The 24,574-nt window shown below is 40.2% G+C and overlaps 1 protein-coding gene across 19 annotated transcripts in view; it reads left to right on the top strand.

Moving 5' to 3' along the window:
- The window catches only part of TRPM3 (transient receptor potential cation channel subfamily M member 3), a 904,985-nt gene that overhangs the window by 641,572 nt on the left and 238,839 nt on the right, over positions 1–24,574 (top strand). For all 19 annotated transcript variants that reach the window (XM_054501730.1, XM_054501720.1, XM_054501728.1 and 16 more), the window contains one exon: positions 24,046–24,220. In XM_054501730.1, the coding sequence (XP_054357705.1) occupies positions 24,046–24,220 (175 nt within the window). The remainder of the gene's footprint in view (positions 1–24,045; positions 24,221–24,574) is intronic.

Here is a 24,574-nt window from a genome sequence, read left to right as displayed (position 1 = left end):
GGGTGCTACAATCTGTTCAGCCCAATCACGCAAACTTTCTACTGCTTCAAACAGTCAAGGGAAAGGCCTTCCAAAACACAAATACCAAATTGATGATCAGTTCACTTTAGACTGTAATGACATCATTTTTCAGGTGCTCTCAAGTAAACATGTTTAAAGCTTTCCCCGCCTTTTAGAGGGTCTTCCCTCTAAAGAATAATTTGTGTGGAGAAAACAATACTTTTTCATTATATGAAACTACTTTTTCATTATATGAAACGACTTGACACAGTTGGCTGTGTAACTGAAATACTTGTCATGCGTGTTAATGAAAAGTTACTTTGTCAATAAAGATAATAATGAAGCCAAAAAAATAACTTTGAGGGAACAGAGCAAATTTTAGTGAAACTGGTTTCTTGGTATTGACTTGTCATGTTTATCTCACTCATTTTCCTATTTAAGCTAAAGACCTCCCTTTTTTCAGCAAAGAGACTTTTCTACATTGGAATTAGTTGTTCAGGGAGTGGGATAGTTCTTGTAAACAAGTAGGTCTGAACAGGAGAGGTGTCCACCATTCTAAGACTTCTTAGACACTTTTACATTCAGGGAAGAATTTTGAGCTCCCTTTTCAGATTAGAAAGATTTGGGTTGCAAATGTTTGACTGGCATTTTGGTCTCAAAGTCAGCAAAGTTTACTGTTGTTGGTCAGATACAATAGGTTCCTAGCATAATATAGGAACCTGTTATCTTGATGGAACCCAATATCTTCCTTATTTCATTGCTAACTACCTTTCATATTTTTCATCTGTTTTTGTAGCTTCTTCTCCTAACATAACACCATGTAGATCGTATGTCCCAGCCATTTCAAGATACTTACAGTTTCCCTTAAATGATATACCCTACTGGATGTGGTTTTGTCTCTTTCTGACATTTACTAAAATTTCATTCTCTTCTCACTCTAAGTACCTGGTCAAAACCTACATTCCTTCAAGTCTCAGATTAAAAATCTTCTCCTCTCTGTAATCTTACCAGAACTCCCATCCCTAGTATTCCCTCCAACTCATCCCCTGGTATCTTCCTGGGCCCACATTCACCTCATCCTCCATGCTCTTGCTGCACTCTATATCAGCCTCTCCCACATACAGCTCCTTTTGGTAGAATGGAGCCTTCATAGTCTCCCATCTGCCTTCACAGTCTCTCATCTTCTGTAGATTGTGAGATCCTATAGAGCACAGCCTGTGTCTTTTTCATTGTTGTCATTCTGAAAACCTTGCATAATGCCTAGCCTATGCAAGTAGGTGCTCAATAACTTGTTATTATAAGCATCACTATTTGATTTCCCTGGCTTTATTTTTAGCTCTGATTTCCAACCTGACACAAAGATGTAATAGAAGGGATTAGATACTAAAAAGCTATAAAAAAGGACAAATCATAAAGCAATAATGACATAGAAAGACTCAGGATAAATAAATAGCAACATGTACAGGCAAAGACCATCATGCATACTTCCAATTCATGGGCATAAAAACATTTAGTCTGACAAAGTTGACTGTGTTCCTGTTGAATTATGATTGTTGTAAATCATTTTCATCTTGTGAATTTAGAGTCTAATGATATATATTTTACAGCAGCCAGTGCACCACAGCCTCAGTATTTCCATTTCCATGGAAAAAGAAATAACTATTGATTTTCCTCCATTTATTCAAAATGATAATTGCCCATGGTTGCTTTTCAGTCCAGATTAGGATCATTCCATTCAGTAGAAATGCATGGCTAATTTTAGAAAGTTAGACACACATAAAATTAAGGGGAAAACTTATGCTGACAGAGCAGTTTTCTGCCATGATCAACAGTTTTATAGTGAGATATATTTAGGGAAGATAAGGTGTCTCATTCCCTGGGGATCTTAAAGAAGAGTGAGCTGAGATTTTAATTTGCTTGAGATAATCATCTTAAAACCAGGGACTTTATCATAGGACCCTTCAAAGTCCCTTCTTAGGATTTGTAATTATTTCTCTCTTCAAAATATTATTTAGATCATGTCAAGTTATTGAAACTAGTGGATGTAAAACTGAAGAATCATTCATATAGGCTTGGGAAATGACTATAAATAGTGCTCCCAGATGTCACTAATAAAGTTGTCATAGCTGTTAACAGAATAAAAATTTTTTTTCTTTTTATTTTATTTTTGAGACGGAGTCTTGCTCTGTCACCCAGGCTGGAGTGCAGTGGCATGATCTCAGCTCACTGCAGCCCCCGCCTCCCGTGTTCAAGCGATTCTTCTGCCTCAGCCTCCTGAGTATCTGGGCTGTAGGCGTGCACCACCACGCCCAGCTAATTCTTGTATTTGTAGTAGAGACTGGGTTTCACCATATTGGCCAGGCTGGTCTCAAATTCCTTACCTTGTGATCCACCTGCCTCAGCCTCCCAAAGTGCTGGGATTACAGGCGTGAGCCACCGTCCTGGCCAAAAACTTGTTAACCTTGAACCCCTTAAGTTCCCAGCTCAGGATCGTGAGCCCCTGAGGCAAATGAGGAAAACAGAGATTTTGTGTCCTAAAATGGCCAAATAAGGAAACAGTTGATTTCTTTTTTCTTTTTTGGCGCCCATAGCTGAAACAAACAGCCCTTCTCCTCATGAACAGGCTGTTCTCCTTCTGTGTCGGAGGCCAGGTTTCAAAGCTGTGTAATGAGTTTCACGTGCTGCAGCCCAGCAGGCAAACATTCAAGTCCTAAATCGCAGGCAGAAGAATCAAGAACTCTCATTGGCTAAGGAGCCTTGGCATCGCTGGGTTCACATGGGGTACTGGGCAATTCCTGCTGGAACGAGGCAGGGTGAAAAAACAGGTGTGCCTGTGCTAAAACAGGGAGGAAAAGATTGAAGAGTCAGCTTTTCTGGTCATCAAACAAATCTGAGCTGAGCCCTTCCTCATTAGCAGCATTTCTTCCACCCAAAGGGAGAACAGAGGAAGTACACACTGACTCTGGTGCATGTTAGAATTTATTATAAAATCCTGGGGGAGGCTGAGAAATAAGCAGCAATTAAACATGGTGTGCCTGCATGAAGGGTTTGGGGAGAAGTAGAAAGTTCACTTCATCTTTCTATTTCCATTCTTAGATTCTATTTTTGCACATGTAAAGCAGGATTTGTTTTCTTTTGTTTATTTTTTTTCATTATTCAAGTAATAAGAACTCTTATAAGGTGTATGAATTATTGTTCGTAAACTTAGGTATGTAGGAAATGTCACTTGGTAAACATTTTCTTTTATTCAAATAAACCCAATTCCAAGACCCTTTCCACCTGGTTTTTGGTAAAGTCAATCTTTTTTTTTTTTTTTTTTTTTTTGAGATGGAGTCTGGCTCTGTCGCCCAGGTTGGAGTGCAGTGCCGCAATCTCGGCTCACTGCAAGCTCCGCCTCCTGCATTCACACCATTTTCCTGCCTCAGCCTCCCGAGTAGCTGGGACTATAGGCGCTCGCCACTATGCCCGGCTAATTTTTGTATTTTTAGTAGAGATGGGGACTCACCGTGTTAGCTAGGATGGTCTCGATCTCCTGACCTCATGAGGTAAAGTCAATCTTAATCTTTATTAAGTCTCTCTGTCTCTCTCTGTCTCTGTCTGTCTCTCCCCCCACCACCACCCCCCTACCCCAGTCTCTCTCTCACCCCACCCTCCTCCTTCCTCTGCCTCTCTTCCATGATCATGCTCCTTCTCTCGTGCTTACAGAGTACTTGGAATGTTAAGAAAGAGCCTCTTAACTTTCGTCAGCCAAAGTAACCACTGATAAAATAATTGTCCAAGCTTGCTTGATCTCTGCAAAGTGGGTGGCTCTGGTACTCCCATGCTAAAGTAAAACCAGTGGGACCCTGGCTGCAGCTGGCATCACTGGCCAGCAGGTTTCAGCAGCTTCAGGTTCAGCATGCCATGGTGGACTTCATAGCAGTCCCTGTCAGACAAGTTGCCTGCATAATTCCTGCCTCTACGGAGCTTGCATTTGCAGGGGAGGAGATAGAAAATAAGTAAAATATATAGTGTATTGAATAGTGGTAAGGGCTAAGGAGAGATAGAAAGAAGAGAAGGCAGAAAGGGAGTGCAGAGTAGGAGCCGAAATTTCAAATAGAGTCGTGGGGAAGACAAGGGGAGAAGAGAAGGGAAGGGGAGGGGAGGAAAGGCAACCAAGAACTGAGTTTTGGGACAGTCTTAGTGTCAGACATCAGGTAGGTAAGGAGGAAATAGCAAAGAAGAGGAAGAAGGAGCAGCTAGTGAGGTAAGAGAGAAACTGGGAGAGAGCACTGAAGGGGAGAAAATAGAATTTTCTTTAACCCTTTTAAGTTTGTAGCTGAGACAAACCTCTATAACAAAAGAAATTAATGAGAGAAAGAGAAAAACAAACAACTTTATTAACACATGCAGTGCACACCACACAAGGGATGTGTTCAAAAGCAGTGGTTTAGAAGTCTACTTACACAGTATTTCCAACAAAGAACAGTAGTTTTCTGGGGTTTTTTTTGTTTCTTTGTTTGTTTTTGAGATGGAGTCTTGCTCTGTTGCCCAGTAGTGCAATCTCGGCTCAGTGCAACCTCTGCCTCCTGAGTTCAAGGGATCCTCCTGCCTCAGCCTCCCAAGTAGCTGGGGTTACAGGTGCCTTCCACCAAACCCAGTTATTTTTTTTTTCTTTGTAGAACTAGGGTTTTGCCATGTTGGCCAGGCTGATCTTGAACTGGTGGCCTCAAGTGATCCACCCGCCTCAGCCTCCCAAAGTGCTGAGATTACAGGCGTGAGCCACCATGCCTGGCCAGAACAGTACATTTTGGGAAAGGGACAAGGCAAAGAGGAAGGCAGTCCTAGGCTCCTAGAGGTGGGAAAATGTGGGAAGGTAAATTGATGGGGAGTAAGATTTCCTCACTCTAGCTCCTCTCTGAGGTGATAAAGATCTGTTCAAAGAGAACTTCTATCTTATTTTCAGGTGGGAGATGTGGGAGTGAGGAGGGTAGAAAGACCTTTTGTCTTCGTAATTCTACTTTTAGGTAAACAGAGGCAAGGCAGAAGCGCTCCAGGAATTGTTGTGGCTTGCTATAAGTAAAAAAGGGGAGCTCGGCTGGGCGCGGTGGCTCATGCCTGTAATCCCAGCACTTTGGGAGGCCGAGACGGACGGATCACGAGGTCAGGAGATCGAGACCATCCTGGCTAACACGGTGAAACCCCGTCTCTACTAAAAATACAAAAAAATTAGCCAGGTGTGGTGGCAGGAGCCTGTGGTCCCAGCTACTCGGGAGGCTGAGGCAGGAGAATAGCGTGAACCCAGGAGGTGGAGCTTGCAGTGAGCCGAGATCGCGCCACCGCATTCCAGCCTAGGCTGAGTGAGACTCCGTCTCAAAAAAAAAAAACGGTGACGCGGTGGGGGGGGGGGGTGGCGGGGGGCGGTGCGGAGCTCAGGCAGCCCTTTCTACAATTTTAAAAAAATTGTATCATAAAAATATTTATGTCAAAGAGGCATATTTTAGAATGGAATATTCTGGTTTCCTTCAACACTGTCTGGAAGCCAAAGTGAAGAGTGTACTTCCAAGAGGAAGGAATGAAATGGCCAACTGTGTCTAATGCTACTGACGGGCCAAGTAGGAAGAGACCTGGCGACTGACTGTCAAGGATGCAAGGATGCTGCGAGTCCCTTCTTGCCCCCGATCCAAGGCTCAGATCATTTCCTCCGCGTCTCATCTGCTCCCACTTCTCCCCCATCAAAGACACTTGCCCTTCTCTTCTTCCCCTTCAGAAAATTGGTGGAATTGGGCCTTTTTTTTTTTACAAAATTTCTCCAGGCAAGTTCTGTTTTCTAGCAGCTCTGGCCAGCAACAGAAACCTCTCCTGAGAATAGACACCCCAGTGGCCTCTTTTGAAATGAGAAGAAGGAAAAACAAATGGAAAACAAAATCTGAATTAACTAACAGCTCAATAAATTAGCCCGCTACACAGAAAAGATATTCTTTACTTTTAGGCAAAGCACCAAATAGTAAATGTACTAAATATATAGCTAGGCAAATTTTACTAGTGCAGTGAAACCCCTATTAAAATAGGGTCAAATCGTAGCACGTTTGTTTTCAAATGGTCCCAAACGGCTAGTTTTAGGGACTGAATTGCAAGAACGGTGCATGTCTCCCACTCTTTGCCTCTATAATAAGAGTGCTTATTGTATCAATCCTGTACAGCCAAAATAGGCATCAAAAATTGGCTTATACAGCCAGATTTCCAACTTGGTTAGTTTCTCATTGATCACAGGCACACTCAGGCTTAATAGACTAATATATGTTTCCTTATGTAATTTATCACATTAAACCCAGAGGTGAACAAACTACAAGTAGTGGGCCAAATCCAGCGTGCCATCATCTGTTTTTGTAAGTAAAGCTTTATTGCAACATAGTCATGCTCATTCTTTATGTAGTGTCTCTGGCTGCTTTCACACTATAACCACAGAGTTGAGTAGTTACAACAGAGTCCATCTGGCCTGAAAACAGAAAATACTTGCTATTTGACCCTTTATAGAAAAAAATTTGCTGATGCCTGGTTTAGACTTTAAAATAGACTTCTGGAAAAAATATTGTTCATGGTTATTTCAATCTCATTCCATGGACTTTTGCATTAATTTGCTCCAGGAAGCACTTTTTAGATTTCACTTCTTTTCACAGGCAAAAATCTCCTTTCCCTGCAGCTTTATGCTAGGGCACTGGTTCTCAAAGTATGGTCCTGGGACCAGCAACAATAGCATCACTTGGAAACTTCCTTGAAATGCACATTCTCAGGTCTTATTCTAGACCTGCTGATCAGAAGCTCTGGAGGTGGGGTCCAGCAGTGTGGGTGTTTTAATAGCTCCTCCTTCAGGGAATTCTGATGCACGCTAAAATTGAGAGACATTTGAAGTGGAGATTTCTACACACCCCTTCTTGGGATAATTTTCAATGAACAAATTAGTTTTTGCACATTAGAATCGGGGTTTTAAGAGCAGTCCTTAAAGTGCCACTTTCTTATTTATAACATTAAGATAGTCTACTTTCTACAGTAATGGTATTAGCCGTTATTGTTGCAATCAAATAGATCCTTGGTGGCAGCAGTAGAAAGAAGCAAGTAGCTGTTTCACAGACAAGACAAAGTAGGATATGGGGTTAAATACTCGAGTGATTAAGGACCCAAAGCACCCATTGCATGTCTCTAGGCCATGACTGTCTCCTGATTCCTCATCATCTCATTTCTGGATGAGGCATTCATTTATAAGAGAGAAAAGTAGAAGGGATTTATTTCCAGCACCATTAAGGATATGCTAGAACATGAAAAAAAAGAATTAATTTATATTTTTCCCTTATAAGATTTATGCAGGTGCTGCTGTATTGCTGCTGTTTTCCTTTGCTTAATGATCTAATCCTTCCCTGGAGCTTCATTTCCATGTAGCTAGAGAAAGAAATAGCTCTGATAATGAACAGCTGTGATTTAGACGGAGCGAGAAACTTGATCCCAGGAAAACAGGGAGGGCAACAGTGAGCCTTGGCCCTTTTAAGCCAGAAAGAGAAGAAACAATGAATAAACTCAGGTCCCTTTTTAAATATTTGAGATTTGTATCTGTATTTAAAAGCTACCAGAAACCAGTTTGCGACCCTAAGGTTTGAGCAAGGTAGAGTGACTGTATATACTGGTTTGTTCAGGATTAAATAACTCTAGTTTATACCTTTCATCCAAGAGTAATTATTAATAATGACCCCTTCACTTGCAAGTATGTCTGGATTGTATGATAAATTCTATGGTCACCTCAGTGAAAGACAACTCAGTAGAGCACCAATAATTCAGACTGTAGATTTTCTAACAGGACTTTGCTTGCAACCCATTTCTGACACTTATTAGTTGTGTGAATTTTGCAATTTATCCTTTATGCCTCCGTTTCCTTAACTGTAAAATGGAAATAACAATACAGTTGACCCTTGAATAATGCTGCCCTTAGAGGGTTAGTCAAAAATTCATGCGTAACATTCGACTCCTCAAAAAAAAAATACTATTAATAGGCTACTGTTCATCAGAAGTCTTATCTATAACATAAACCACCAATTAACACATATTTTATATATTATATACTGTATTCTTACAATAAAGTAAGCGAAAGAAAATCATAACGAAGAGGAAAAGAAAATATATTACTATTCACTAAGTAGAAGTGGGTCATCATGAAGGTCTTCATCCTCATCATCTTCATATTGAGTAGGCTGAGAAGAAAGAAGAGGAGGGGTTGGTCTTGCTGTCTCATGAAGTGACAGAGGTAGAAGAAAATCTACATATAAGTGGCCCCATGCAGTTCAAACCCATGTTGTTCAAGGGTCAACTATATCTCTATCAGAAGGTTGTTGAGCAGATTGAGTAAGATATGCAACCCACCTGGCTGAGTGCCTGACACCCGGCAGGTGCTCAGCAATGGCTACTTCCCTGTAGGGAGAGAGAATAATATTAATTCATCCAGAATAATTACTCTGGGATGACAGGTATAAACTATCTAAATTCAATTGGCCCAGTGGACTTCATTACATTAAATCATCCACTACAACCCAGAAATTCACAGACAACTTTGTTTTAGTTCTATTTGTAATGAGCTTTTTTAACATGTTGCCATGTTGCAGTTTTTTCTTTCTAAGACACATATTAAGGATATCAAGAAAAAATTGTCTTTCAGAGAAAGTCATATTTGTACTTGAAAAAACAGTTCATGTTCAGAGTTGAACCAGAGGCTCAACTTTGTTCAATGCTACTGCAAAGCAAATGTCAGAAACAGAAATGACTGTATTGCAGTTCATGATGTTGGAGTTTGGAGAGACCCAGTAAACTGTATCCCACTCTTGACTGGATACAATCAAGTATCAAGTCTTCAAATTGAGAGCTAGAGAGTCAGGCAGGTGGAGATCAAAATATCATTTTTATTAATGATGAAGTTGTTGGAGTTAATGACTTAGTGTGAGAGTCAAATGGATTTGCTGGCCTGCCTCAGCTCCAAGAAACCCCACCAGAGAAGAAAGATGGATCTGTAGCAGACATTTTTCACCAAGATGACTGACTGGCACTGGTCCCTGGAGGGAAAGGAAGAAATAAGCTAATTTTCCCATTACTGCAGGATTAGCTCTATCCAATCAAGAAACACAATAGTCACCACCTATCAGGTTATTCAATTCTATATGTGGAGAGAAGTAAAGACAAGAGGCTAGATGTGCCATTCTAATGGAGCTCCCTGCACATGGAAACAAGGAGGGAGCTCCTTTCCTAGAGGAAAGAAGGTTCCCCACAATGTTGTCACCCATATTTCTCACGGAGGATTTAGTCACAGTAAAGATTCGATCAGATTAGACTTAAGTTATTTTTCTCAAAAGATACCCAGATAATCAAATAACAATTTATCACTTTTCCCAACTGTGGATCAGAAATTGGATGAAATAGCATTACTAGATCCAGAATAATCATTGCCTTTCCTTTGTCTCATCTATGATAATGGTTACTTTAATGACCTTGGTGGTGAATGAAGGTCATCCCTAGCTTACAGCACTTGAGCTATGAAAACATACTAATCACCTCAGTGGGAACAGAATTAGGTTTCCATTTCAGTCATATAGTTCCTGTTCATTTCCGCTGGAGGAAGTAATAGTTTTGTAGACATCCTTCCAGCAAGGGGAAGAATGTAAACCTTTGTTAATGTTTTCTCCCTGGTAACCTAGATACTTTGTCGCTTTAGCTGGGTTCAATTCTGAGAAACAATGAGGCTTCAATTTGAGGCTTCAATTTAAAAGTGCAGGACAGCTGAACTGAAATTGGCTGTTCGAGTCCCTAAGAATCTGGGCTCTTTCAGGTGTAATCCAGATGGACAGGTGACATGGAAACACCCACCCAAGGCACTCAGCATGTTCTTCTCTAGGTCTGTGACCACTGCTGAGGCCCCGTAGTTAAGGCCTGTAAAAGGACACCATGAGGCCACCCAAATGGCTGTCATCTCCATTTCAGCAAGATACCTTCCAACAGTGTTGAGGTATGACAGGCAACCCCTTAGTGATTATCACGTTATTCCTGTCCCTTTAGCTCTTCTAGTCCTAAGGTATGATCCTAAGCATTGTACCTTTTTATTTTTGTTTTATTTCACAAGCATGTATTTAAACTAACTTTTGAGTGTGAGGCACTGTAAGAACCAGAATGTTATCTGAGAGGGCTGGGGAGTCTGTCAGAATGAGCTTACTTACAGTTAAGTGGAGGAAGCTCTCCTTAAAGCAAGGCAGAATACAGTAATCACCAAAAGACATTCTTTTAAAAAAATGGGATCATAAGGTAATGAATAATTAATGCTTGCTGAGGAAGTTAGGAAGGGCCTCAGGAACTGGTAACATTTGAACTATGAAGTTTGACTTAGGGGTCTCTGAGGGGCTAAAATAAATAGTACCCCCAGGGGCCCAGGCATGGTGGTTCACACCTGTAATCCCAAAACTTTGAGAGGTCAAGGCAGGCAGATCACTTGAGCCCAGGAGTTCTAGACCAGCCTGGGCAACATGGCGAAACTCTGTCTCTACACAAAATATAGAAATTAGCTGGGTGTGGTGGTGCCTGCCTGTGGTCTCAGCTACTCTGTAGGCTGATGTTGGAGGATCAGTTGAGCCTGGGAAGTCGAGGTGGCAGTGAGCCAAGATCATGCCACTGCACTCCAACCTGGGTGATGGAGTGAGACCCTATCTCAAGATATAAAGAAAGAAAGAAATAGTGCTCCTTTTCTGCATCCAAGTTCTGACCAATTTGAGAAATAAAAGAAGTACTTGGTGGAACCCAAGATATCATTGAAAATTACTTATAGTGGACAAGTGAACAGATGGGGACTTTAGTTTTATTGGCCAAGTGGGTTTAATGACACTCCAAAATTGGGCAGAATCCCACGGTGAGTCTTCACCTCCTCACCTCACTGCACATCTTCAGGGTCTGGGCTCCTGGAGGAGCTGGGAGATCTCAGGTTCTCTGAAAGCAGGCAGATGCCAAGAGGAAGCAGAGCCAGGCAGAGCTGAGCAAACCGTTAGTCTTTTCAAATTCACCGGGTGGCCAAGTGAAGGGGCAGAGAAAATCCAAGGGTGTGCATAGGAAAAATTCCTTCTCTTGAAACCGGGAGTGAGGAAAGATACTCATCTGAAAATTGGTGTGGCTAAAGGGATGTTTAAAAATCATCCTGCATGGAAGATGGTGAGGATAATCTGGTGAGACTCAGATCAGGTGGAGAGAGAGCTCTGGAAGGAGATGGGGAGACGAAGGTTGGGTACAGAACAAGGAGAGTCTTGTATATCACACTAAAGGAGTGGGCTTTTCCTAAAAACAATGGGCCTTTCCTAAAAACCCACTATATTTTTACAGAAAGACTGTATTTGTGAGTGACAACTAGCAGTTAAGTGAAGACCATTATATTAGAGAAGTGAGGTAGGAAGTAATCTCAGTAGCCCACAGGAAAACCAATGAGCACAGACACTGGGCATTTGGTATAATTCCTGATTTCATAAGAATTTAAATCGCATCTGTCTACTTTGCATCTCAGGTCAGTTGATGAGGAGAAAATTACTCCTATCATAAATAATTTTAAAATTTCTGTGGAAATAATTATGTTGTCATTTAACCTATCTACCTTTTTGTTTTTTTAAGAGACAAGATCTCACTCTATCACCCAGGCTGAAGCACGGTGGCACAAGCACAGCTCACTTCAGCCTAGACCTCCCGGGCTCAAGCAATCCTCCCACCTCAGCCTCCATAGTAGCTGGGACTAAAGGCACATACCACCATGCCCAGCTAACTTTTAAATTTTTTTGTAGAGACAAGATCTCCCTATGTTTTTCAGGCTGGTCTTGAACTCCTGGGCTCAAGTGATCCTCCTGCCTAGGCCTCCCAAAGTGCTGGGATTACAGGCATGAGCCACCATGCCCAGCCCCCTGCCTTCCTTTGTATCCCAAATGTCAGAGAGCAACTATGACATGTAGAACATTGTATAATATGTTGGTAATACAGAAATAAATACCTAATAGAGAAAAGAGTGCCTAGACATCTCTGCTCTGTTCAAAACCCACATCAAAAGTCATTACTCATGTAATTAATGCAATAAAACTTCAAAAGCTATACGTAAGGCACTATAAGAAGTTTTTCTTTAATACCATCATAGTTGATTGACAAATTTATAAAGGATGTTCATTGGCATGTGCTTCTTTTAAAAAGAAAATGCTATGAGAACACACAATGAGAATGTCTTTGAACCTGGGACCTGAAGGATGAATATGTTCCTCGCAGAGAGAACATCAAAAACAAAATTCCTTGAAGAGAAAATGGAGCTTTTTGCATTTGGGACAGGTAGAAGTAATTGCTGTCTCTTTCAGTAGGTACAAAGAAAAGAATTATTTTTATAATTTGAAAAAAGCAAATTAACATGCATACCACCAGCAACATTTCCCTCACTGTAACCGTCCACCTTCCTGCCTAGCTCGTCCCTGAAACATGGGCCAGGTCTTTTCTGTGATTTTCCAATCCATAATTCCCTTAGCTGCTTTGCTCCTTATTCATTTTGTCAAGAAGCCAAGGAACTTGTATGGGCTATGGACTTAGATCCTGGAACATTTGCAGGGGAGCATGGGTAGCGTATTATAAAGTAAAATGAGTTAAAACAACTCTGATTACATTTGAGAAGGCAAGATCTGACTTTTGATGTGGGTTTTGCACAGAGCAGAGACTAAGACTATAGCTTTGTTTGGGAGAGTTTTCTTGTAGACTTAGATCGATTACATTAAAAGATTCAGCCTTCAAACAATGGCTCCAAAGAAAATAATGTTGGCTTTTCCCTTTTATGAAAGTAATACTTGTCTTACAGCCCAAGGGATTGGCCATCCTTTTTCTATTGAAATTATTCAGAGGAATGCTTCTTGGATGTCCTGGTAATGTATTGACATTAATAGAAGAATATTTCAATCAGAGCCATCTGGCCACAAGGGAATAACAGCTCCCATTGATTATGTAAAAAGCTAAGTTATCGTCTGGGTATATAATACACTTGGAGTTGGTTTATGGGTTTTGTTATTTAGCATTTACATCTCCTTCCAACCCACAGAACTTGAAAGACTTAACAAGCTGGTTGATGAATAAGGAGAGGCCCCTGGGGGAAGACGTTCGGGGAGTGATACAAAAGGCCACCTATCCCAAAGCAGAAAATGTTAGCCTTTTGGACACACGAGAAGGGAATTTGATAATTTGGCATATTATCAGTCTGCATGAGAGGGTATTCAAATTTTGGAGAAGCCTATTTCGAATTATTTGTTTGCCAGAGCCTTCTTTCAGTTTAAATGTGTAAAATGCATTCATTTTTCTTTTCTCTTCATGAATCATTTATACATTCAAACCAGAAACTTTGTATAAGCTTAATAAATATAAATAAGCATCTTTATATTTGTGTTTAAGCATAAAATTCTTAAGTGCCAGGCTCTAAGTGCTTTATAAATAATAATTCATGTATTATTCAAAACAGTTTTGTGAATTATATACCTACTCTGTGTATTAAATGCTGTATTGAATATCAATATGCAAATACCCCTCAGTGTCCATGGGGGATTGGTTCCAAAATCTCCCACAGATACCAAAATCTGAGGATGCTCAAGTCCCTTATATAAAATAGTGTTTTCATATAGGCTATGTGCACCCTTCCAGATATCTTAAATAACCCCTAGATTACTTATGGTACCTAATATAATATAAACGCTACATCAATAGTCGTTATGCTTTATTGTTTAGGGAATGAGGACAAAGAAAAATGTCTGTATGTATTCAGTACAGAAATAATTTTTTTTCAGAATATTTTTGATCTTTTGTTGGTTGAGGCCACAGATGTGGAACCCACGGATGCAGAAGGCCAACTGTATACTTTTTATTTATCAACATATGTCAAGATGCATTTCTGCCCTTCTAGGATGTGAATGGCTCCAGCTTATATGTTGTTAGCTTTGTAAAGTCCAGCAAGGCTGTGGGGGTTTACAGCAGCAGGGAGATAAAATAGATAGAGCAGCACATGCTGAGAGTGAATCAGGGAAAGCGGGAGTCGATGGGAGCCAGCAGGCACATGGGGAAAAAGACAGTCATGGACCTAGAAAGCAGAAACTGAGAATGAGAATACAGAAGATTCTGCCCAGTTGCAAACAGGCAGCCCAAAGCCTAAGGAAAAGCCTCCTCTGAGAGAGTGAGACTGGCCAAGGCTTCCAGAGTGCAGGATGGAGATGGGGGTGGTGAGGAGCAAAGCCCTTCAGGGAGGCCCACTGCAATCAAGCAAGTCTTGGGGTCCATGTTGCCAGGAAGGGAGCAGGCAAAAGGCCCAGCTTCATTGGAATGTAGAAGGTGGTGCTGCTCTCCAGAAGCCGGGGATATTCAGAGAGGAGTGATTGCTCTCTCTGCCCTGGGTCTTAGACCTTTGGAAAGACCTAATTTAAGCCCTTCATTATCAGAGTGAAGTTTCTTGATAAACCACACAGGTGACTCCTTTTCTCTTTACGTGAGAGATGCAGAGTAGCTTCCCATATAGTAAACAGTCTTCCCACACGATCATCAGTTATGCTGGAAAGGAAGCCCCTCCTGACAATAAACAGGGTATTGGGACTGCACTCAGCATTGACCTGAATAGTTCATTTTGAAGTCCCACTTAAAAAAAAAAAAAATCTGCTATCCCAAATTCTCATATGAAGGACCCTCAAGTCCAAGTACAGACGCTCCTCCAATTATGATGGGGTTATGTCCAATCCAACAATTTTAAGTTGAAAACACAGCTAATACACAACCTGCCAAACATCGTAGCACAGCCTAGCTTACCTTAAACGTGCCCAGAGCATTTACATGAGCCTACACATGGGTACAATCATCTAACACAAAGTCTATTATATAACAAAGTGTTGAATATTTCATGTAATTTATTGAAAATGATATTGAAAATGAAAAACGAATGGTGGTATGAGTACTAGAAGTATGATTTCTACTAAATATGTATCACTTTTGCATCATTGCAAAGTTGAAAAATTGCAAGTTGAATCATTCTAAGTGAGGGACTGTCTTGACTCTTTTCCTGCCAGGTTTTCATAGTTAGAAAACAGCTCATGTGGACCTTCAGGATAAAGGACAGGTGAAGACTGCCTTAGAGCAAGCAGAGTGGCGGCTGGGAAGAGGAATGTTTGATCATGATAATCTCACGCAAAGTACATAAAGGGGTATATATATGTATGTATATATGTATGTATGTTTATATGTGTGTATATACATACATATACATATGTTTTATATATATATATATATTTTTTTTTTTTTGAGACAAAGCCTCACTCTGTCACTGAGGCTTTGGTGCAATGGCACACTCAGGGCTCACTGCAGCCTCAACTTCCCAGGCTCAAGTGATTCTCCTACCTCAGGGTCCTGAGTAGCTGGGACTACAGGCACATGCTATCAAACCCCACTAATTTTAAAAAATATTTTTTGTAGAGACAGGTTCTTGCTATATTTCCCAGGCTGATCCTGAATTCCTGGGCTCAAGTGATCCTCCCGTCTTGGTCTCCCAAAGAGCTGGGATTACGGCATAAGCCATTGTGCCCAACCGTAAATGGGTATTTTTTATAAGGAGGCAGAAACATGTCTGTAGGAAGAGTTGGCAAATTATAGCCCACCCTATTTTTATGTAGCTCATGGGCTAAGAAGTTCTTTTATATTTTTAAATATTTGGAAATAAAAGAATAATATTTCGTGGCATGAAAACTAAATGAAATTCAAACGTCAGCATTTATACAAAAATTCCATTTTTATTAGTAAGCCTGTATTTAAAAACATATATATATATTCAGTTGTATTTTGAATTTTAATTATACAAAATGGTGTAGAATTTTTTTCTCTCTTATTATGTAAGTACCTGCACAATTTTCTCTATTTTACGCTTTGGCCTACAATGTCTAAAATATTAATATTTACTATGTAGCCTTTACGCAAAAAACTTTGTCTACCCCTGGTGAATAGGGGACTCTCTGCAAGAACCATGGACAAGTGACTATAAATAGGCCTGAAAAGTTACCAATAATCCCAGCTATATCAGTTCTCTCTCTCTCTCTCTGTCTTTCTGTCTCTCCACCTCTTTCTCTCTCTCCTGCCTCCCTTTGTCTCTCCTCCCTTCTCTCTTCCTCTCTCCCTCTTTTATTCTCTCTTCCTTTCTTTCACAGATGCCCTCTCTCTTCTTTGCTTTCTTTGATTCTCTTTTATTCTCTCTCTCTCCCTCTCTTTCCCTCTCTTTCACAGATTCTTTCTCTTTTCTCTCCCCTCTCTCCCTCCTTCCTCCCCCATACCATTTCCTTCCCTCTCCCTGGGGCCATGTGATTTCTCGCCTCCATGGTGCCCTCTGCTCCTTTGTTTTCTACCTGCATGTGGCTTTTTTGTTCATTGACTTACCTTCCTCACATGGTTGGTCTGGAGGACCACCACTAACAGAGGCTTCACTCCCCAAGTATGCATGCCCTGGAAGCCCATCTCCCAGTTACTGACCCTGGGCTCAGATCTCCACTTCAATCCCAGGAAAGCAGATCTGGCTCACTGCAGGTCTGACATCCATGTAAGTCCAGCCAGCTTTGAAAAAAGTCAAGCACGGCTGCCCCTTCTTTGCAGTGGACGGGTGTGTTCTCTGATAGGGGAGAGGGGATAGGGCGGACACCATGAGAGTTTTCAGTACACATGCCACAGTGACCTCTTTGGCTAGCTTAAAGGATTTCCCATTCAATCCACTCATCCACTGCCCAGCTTCTGTTCTTTGTCCTCTGATTACTAGATAGAAAAGCAAAGCAAGAAGGCAATGCCCCAAAAGAAGGCTAATCGATGGGCGTTAATACAGGATTGCTGTGAAAATGCCTGGAGCACTGATAATGCACAAAATAGATTCGTTTAGCTGTATTGAAAACAAACAGAAAAAAATATAGAGTTTGCCATATTAATTTAATATATTCTGCATTCTCAGTCCCTAGGAAAAGATACGCTATGCACCATCAGTTTTCAATTTTTTATCACTGTGTGAGGAAGGCATTCTAATTAATCCAAACTCTATATTTTCAGTGTCTTGACATCCCGTATCTCCAGCCAAATTTGCTAAAATTTCACATGCCAAGATAAAATATACAAGCATGTTATTCTGGAGTATTGTTATTAGCTTTAGATATGAAAAGATTGTACATAGATGGGGTCCATTAAATTAAATATCAGTAAGGGAGTTGCCATAGAAACTGGTAATAAGAGAAAAAGACATTTAAGAAATTCATGTTATTTTTACCCTTGCCTAGTCCCAAAGTGGGTTGGAAACATATGCCTTGGGAAGTTCCAACCTCAGGGAAGGACCCAAGCCATCTTTCAAGGAATTTCTTTCTGTCTAGAGAACCATAAGTATTTAGAAGTGAAACATTTTGTTGCGTGTCGACTGTTTAATAGCTTGTGTGGTACTTCCTATTTCCAAATGCTTTCCTGAGCATCAATTTAGGTGCAGGATTATAGTGGCAAAAAAATGTATAGCGTACAGGATTGGTTTGCATTGGGTCTGGCATTCACCACTTGGGTACATCATGAATTTTCAATAAAAGATACCTGAGTTTATTAACCATTTACAAGTAAGGTCAGACACATTCCAGTTATAGTTAGGCTGTCTTGAATAGATAATTTCTTCTAACTCCATAACATGAAGGCAAAATCCAAAATACCTGCCTCCATAGAAGACCTAAGAGACATTCTAGTTAAAATGAGATGCATTTATTTTCAAATGTCACCCCTAGATGTTTTCTTGGGCTCACTCTGCTCCTAAATAGCTCAAAGGTTTCTAGTCACATTTCCTTTTGCAAAAATGTACTGTATTAAAATATTCTCTGTCTGTACAATAATATTTCCACAGTTGTACCTGAATATTCATGTATTCACAACTGGGAGTCTTCCTAATTGTAAGAAACACCTTAAACTTACTAAGAAAAAAAAATACTTTTGAATGTTTTCAGGCACAACTGATTATCAGATTTATGTAGTTTTCATAAATTCATCTCACACTTTCCAGACCACAGAAGAGATGCATTAGTTAAAGACATCAAGAATCGAATTCTGAAACTATTTGTAAAGAGCTGTGGTAGTGTGCAAACTTCAGCCATTATTTCTCAAGTAGGTATTAATTTGTTACCCATTAAAATGAGGCAAAATAGCTTGACTGCTCTCTCTCCATGGATGCATAATGTCAAAGCACATGAATTCTCTACACAGACATTTAAATCAACAAAAATCACATAACCCTGGAGCTGGCAAGGCAAGGAATTGCTAACTGTGTTCATGTTATTGGGACATGCTTTAGCTAGTAAACACAAGTATCTAGCCACCACTGATAGACTTAGTATTGAATTGTTCAAGATCTTCAGGAAGTTATCTCTCACTTAAAGTGCAAATCCCCTTTTTAAGTGACCTATACTGTGATAATCATGATCTGTGGCCTATAGTCATTAAGATGTAGGTAGAGAATGATCTTCTATGCTCTATCTCCATGGAAATATGAGCCAGTTTCTAACAGCAAATAGATTATCCTTCAGGCCCACACGCACTTTAGATCATCTGTGGGTGACCTTTAACATAAAACCTAACAGTTAATTTAGTTTGATTGAAATTTTACCCAGGCATTTTACTATTACACACCAAATGTTTTCACAAATAGCTAAGCTGATCGTAGATTATGGTTTCATATCAGCAGAGAGAGTTAATTGCTGTTAATAAGGAAGAAAGACTGCTTCGAATTTTAAGACATTCTTTCATTCCTGACACCTCTCTCCCTCACAATGCCTCGCCCAGTCTTTTCTTATGGCAATTTAGACACTTTTAGCTTTATTGGGAGCCCTGGCTGAATTGCCTAGCAGTCGAAACAAAATGTAACAAAAGTCTAAGAGGTTATCTTATTCGAGGACTTAGGGTTCAGTATATAATTAGAAAGCCCTAGGGTAACCTAAAACCCTGTAGAACACAGAGCTGTTAAATCTGTTACTCAAGCTCACATTTTCGTATGCTCTAATGTTTCCAATTCCAAAATTGCAAAAGCTGGAGAGTGTGGCAAGCATCTTGCCTATTCCTGCTTAAAGCAACCTTACATTGCTCTCAAATAAAATTCTAATGGAAAGTTCTGAGAACTATGACAAGTCTTTGGTGATGGTAGAAAATGAAAAATGACTGCAATCAACTAAGGAATTGGCTTACTTCATTCCAAAGCCAAAGAACAAGTATTCACCAAAAAAGGGACCTGGGAGAATCTAGGTAATTTTTTTTTCCTACAGACTGTATTTTTTAAATTAAATCTAAACAACCTTTTATTTTATTCATTTGTTTTCAATGAATGACCAGTAGGTTTAGCTGAGAGAGACACAAATTTGTAAGGCTCTTCAAAGGAACTTACATCAGTTTCTTTATGAGCATAAAGAAAATGGCAGTGAGCCCTATGAATCCAGCCCAGCTGGATACGCAGTGGATTCCCAAAATGTTTTCTTTATGTCACAAATAAAAAATGTAGCATTCTTGACATTCTAGAAAGCTGTTTCTTTTCTATGAAGTCTTATCCTGCAGATTCCAATTTGTAAGATTATGAATCTTGCTAGAGTTTTTTAAATATCCTGTGTTTGAGCTGTAATTTAGAAAAAAAAGTGTGAACAGAAAAAAAAACAAGAAAGAAAGAGGAGAATGGAGAGAGAGTGGGGTGATATCCTAACCAGGAGTCCCCAATCCCAGACCACAGACTGGTACTGGTCCATGTCCTATTAGGAGCCAGGCCATAGGTGAGCGGCTGGCAAGTGAGCGAAGCTTCATCTGTATTTACAGTCACTCCCCATCACTCACATTATCAGCTGAACTCTGCCTCCTGTCAGATCAACTGCATAGGAGCGTGAGCCCTATTGTGAACTGTGCATATACGGTATCTAGGTTGCGTGCTCCTTATGAGAACCTAATGCCTGATGATCTGTCACAGTCTCCCATCATGCCTAGATGGGACCATGGGAACCCTAGATGGGAAAGCAAGCTCAGGGCTCCCACTGATTCTACATTATGGTGAGTTGTATAATTATTTTATTATATATTATAATGTAATAATAATAGAAGTAAAGTGCATAATAAATGCAATGCACTTGAACCATCCCAAAACCATCCCCCACTCCGGCGTCCATGGAAAAATTGTCTTCCATGAAACCAGTCCCTGGTGTCAAAAAGGTTGGAGACCACTGCTATACACAGTGTTTCACTGTGGAAGGTTTAGCCAATCAATATAACTGGGCAGTAATAATGTGATATAATCCTCCTGGGCATAGAATTTTGTTCAAAAATTTATCCTAGAACTTGTGTCAGAGGCCTCAGTGAGTTTCACAAAACAACACAAACAGATGCCCTTTGCAGATGTATCAATGTGCTTAATTTAGGGTGGGGTTTTGCAAGGGTCCATTAACAAAGTATTCATAGGCTTATGATCAGCTAAGATAGGTTTCAAGAATCCATAAAGCCCCTGAAATTGCGCAGAAACATTTTTGTGTCTACCCACCTGTATGTTTACTTTTCTGGAGAAAGGTTCCCTAGCTTTCATAAAATACACAAACATATTCTAAGAATAGGCTACAGACTACTTTAGGTCATTACTAGTTATCTGATGTCATTTTCTTTTGCCAGAAATAAAGACAATACGTGTATGTGTGTAAGTGTGTGTGTGACCTGACAGAAAGGTTTAATGTTAACATATCTTGGTTAACTTACACTAAGCATGATAGTTTTAGGCATAGTTTGATTTTCTACCTCTCATAACTAAGAAATTCAAAACTGCTTTTGTTTGTAGCCTATAAAGGCTTTTATTATCCATGGAACAAATGTCCATGTATTATCACTGAAAAAAATAAGAGATAATTTGGAAGCATAGATATATTCAATATTTATGAAAAAGATGACCGTTTGCTCCATTCCATTTTTGGCACCAAATTTGACTAAATGTGTGTGTGTGTGTGTGTGTGTGTGTGTGTGTGTGTGTTCAGCTCTGGATTAATATGTTTGTTTTCATCATTTTAATTGGTAATTAGTTTTAGTTCAAATATAGGAAATCATTATCCTGAAAATCTTTCTGTACTTCTAAAAGTTATAATATTTTGATACATTGACAAAGATATTGACAGAGATTAAACTGACCATGTATTACTCTCAAACAAATCAGCCTATGAGATTTGATCTTTTCATTATGTATGCTCTCAAAGGGAGAGGAGGTTTCCAGCCATCTTTCCTGCTGTCTTGTAGATGCCAGATCACTGGAACACAGTAGAAGGTCCATGCTAAGTACTTCTCCCTCCACGAGAACACTGAGTGGACCGCACTTGGTCTGTGAGTTGGAGTAAAGATTCCACCGGCAGAATCCAAGAGTCCTAGAACTTGGCAAATTCTAGGATGTCTTAGAAGATCCTAGAAGGGGTCCAAATATATCATCTGATATAAAACAGCAGGTATAGGGTATTGTTCCTTAATACAAAGTCAATGACATGGGAGCATGTGCTAAAGCAAATCAAGGGAAAAAAATAAATAGCATGGCAAAAAACACAATTACTTTTGCACCAACGTAATACTTTGGGGAATACTTCATAAAATAACCTTTAACAACGGAAAATAGGCTACCTTTTTGAAGGCATGTTATAAAGTACAAATCCCTATGGGGTGGATATTTTTATGAGAGCAAATTCTCCTCCCAAAGAGAAATGTTGTATTAACATTTCAAGTTAGCCCTTAATCTTTTTTTGTTTTTATTTTATTTTTTGAAACGGAGTTTCACTCTTGCTGCCCAGGCTGGAGCGCAATCGTGCGATCTTGGCTCACTACAGCCTCTGCCTCCCGGGTTCAAGCAATTCTCCAGCCTTAGCCTCCCAAGTAGCTGGGATTACAGGCGCCTGCCACCGCGCCCAGCTAATTTTGTCTTTTGGTTTTTTTTGTTGTTGTTATTTTTAGTAGTGACAGGGTTTCGCCATGTTGGCCAGGCCGTTCTCAAACTCCTGGCCTTTGGTGATCCTCCCACCTTGGCCTTCCAAAGTGCTGGGATTACAGGCATGAGCCACCGTGCCTGGCCAGCCCTTAATCTTTAAAGTACCTTTCAACAGGAATTTACTCAATCTTCATAATCAGCAGCAATAAGGAAACTGTCTCCTTTACAGACACCCAAAGAGAGCCTTAAGGAGACCTATCGTTTGAGTCACTAAGGGCTCCTGGGTCAAAACAGAACAGCAAGGCCTTTCACTTCCCTCTCCTGGGATTTGAAAGAGTAATTTTCAAGACCTCCCCATCCACAGAAAATGAATGGGTCCCCAGGTCACTTGTCTGTCCCAGTTCCCTCTAGGAACTGAAAGAAATCTTGGCATCTTGCCTTGATCAACAATCATCATTTTCTTTTATGTGTTTTAAGTGGACATGCAAAACAGCACCCATTTTTGTGTAACTGGCATTTTGGATCATTCTTTTAAGATGAAAATCACACCGGGAAAAACATCAAGTTAAAGGAGATAAAGCCCTAGGAGACTAAAGTATTTATACTTTAGAAGTAAAACAGGTCACATAAGTCAAAAATATCTTTTACCCGAGCAAGAAACCAAATCCTAAACTATTACTCATTACGGGGAAGCAGTTTCTTGATATCAGATAAAAGCATAGCAAAAGAAGTAAAAGGGAGAACTCAGATGTCCAAGAGTTGTTTTATTTTAGTTTATATTTATGGAAGTGGTACAGAATTTTGATTATTTCTTTTTTAAGATAACTGCTGTGTGTGCCCTCTAAGACCAGCTCATTTTTACGGTACTGCTCAATTCCTTAATTATTCTGAGGCAGCAGAGAGAAAAAATACAATGTGATACCAAATTGAACAAAAGGAAGTTATTCAATGATAAATCATACTTGAAATGTCACTTAAAAATGAATTTTTCTTTCTCATCATGTCTCTCATGGACATTTGATTTTATTCTCTTTAAGTTTGGTTGAACCATGCATACAGCAATTAAAGCAATTTCACCTGAAAACAGCAATGTCTTCTGGCTCAGCATAAATAGCTTAAATACTTTTGGGAAACATTTAATTCAACTGAATCCAACAAATGTTTACTGAACTCACATCACGTGCCTAGCTCCTTGCTCAGTAGTGGCAGATGCAATAATGGCAGATGGCAGATACCATATCTCCTGGGTAATTCATCATGACAATCATGCTGTTAAGAATCAATAATCATACAAAAATTAGCTGAGCATGGTGGACGTGCCTGTAATCCCAGCTGCTTGGGAGACTGAGGCAGGAGAATTGCTTGAACCTGGGAAGCAGAAGTTGCAGTGTGCTGAGATTGTGCCACTACACTCCAGCCTGGATAACAGAGTGAGACTCCATCTCCAAAAAAAAAAATTAATAATCAGTCTGATCATCTATGGTCAAAGATAGACCCAGAATTCAGCCAGTAGTTGATTCAACAAGTTAAAATATGTCCCCAGCTGATTTTGATAGTGTTTAATAAAAAAAAGCCATGTAGGCATTTTTTTACCCCTGTGATAACTTCAGGGAGGTGGCATTTTGTAACTTCCTACTTTTCATATAGGAAACAGACTTATTGGAAAGATAAAAGACTTGCTTCAGATCATGTTCAACTTCCATGCTCTTGGTTGCTGGTCTGGTGCTTTGTCTGTTGACTAATTCCTTTTTCTCCCTCCTCACCCCAGGCCCTCTCCTGTAAAGTATGGAACCCCATGCCTTCACTGACCCCAGCATCCCGAGAGTTGAAGGGAGAGGGCAAAGTCAAATAGACTTTCTGGTGGGAAAATTTGGCTGAAGGGTTTTCTGTAAATTTTTGCTCAGTACAGTATCCCTTCATATGTTGCTACCTCCCCCGTGCTCAGTAATTTTAGTTTGTGCTTTTTGTTTCTCTTTTTGTTTCTTTGGTTTGCTGGCTTTGTGTTCTTTTCTCTTTTTTCCTTTTCTTTTCCTTTTTTAATGCAGGAATCGGTCAAGGTGTTCCTGTGGTGGCACTCATAGTGGAAGGAGGACCCAATGTGATCTCGATTGTTTTGGAGTACCTTCGAGACACCCCTCCCGTGCCAGTGGTTGTCTGTGATGGGAGTGGACGGGCATCGGACATCCTGGCCTTTGGGCATAAATACTCAGAAGAAGGCGGGTAGGTAACTTTCCAGGCCCCATGGAAGAACCTTAGAGCCTGTTTGGAAATGAGGGTATGAGTGGATTATGTTTTCAGTAGCTCAACCAAGACCTCAAATCAAAACAAGCTATGAACAAATTGTCTAAAAAATGTCTGTCATGGGAGGGCTGTGGTGAAGAACAGAGAAACATATTCTAAATGTCCTATGAAGTGGGAAATTCTATGAAAGCTACACGGATAATAAAAAGGGTGAGGAAAAGAGAGGAGGTCATAGGCTGTGGTCTCCTTTTCCTTCTCTTCGTATCTCCTTCTCCTCCTCCCAGTAAGGAGAAGCAGGAATTGAGTTTTAACACATGAAGCACATGCAGTCTG

This window comes from Pongo pygmaeus, chromosome 13 (genome assembly GCF_028885625.2).
Source record: "Pongo pygmaeus isolate AG05252 chromosome 13, NHGRI_mPonPyg2-v2.0_pri, whole genome shotgun sequence".
In the NCBI taxonomy this organism is placed as follows: Eukaryota; Metazoa; Chordata; class Mammalia; order Primates; family Hominidae; genus Pongo; species Pongo pygmaeus.
Note: the sequence above shows the minus strand (reverse complement) of the source record. Positions and strands in the feature narration are given on the sequence as shown.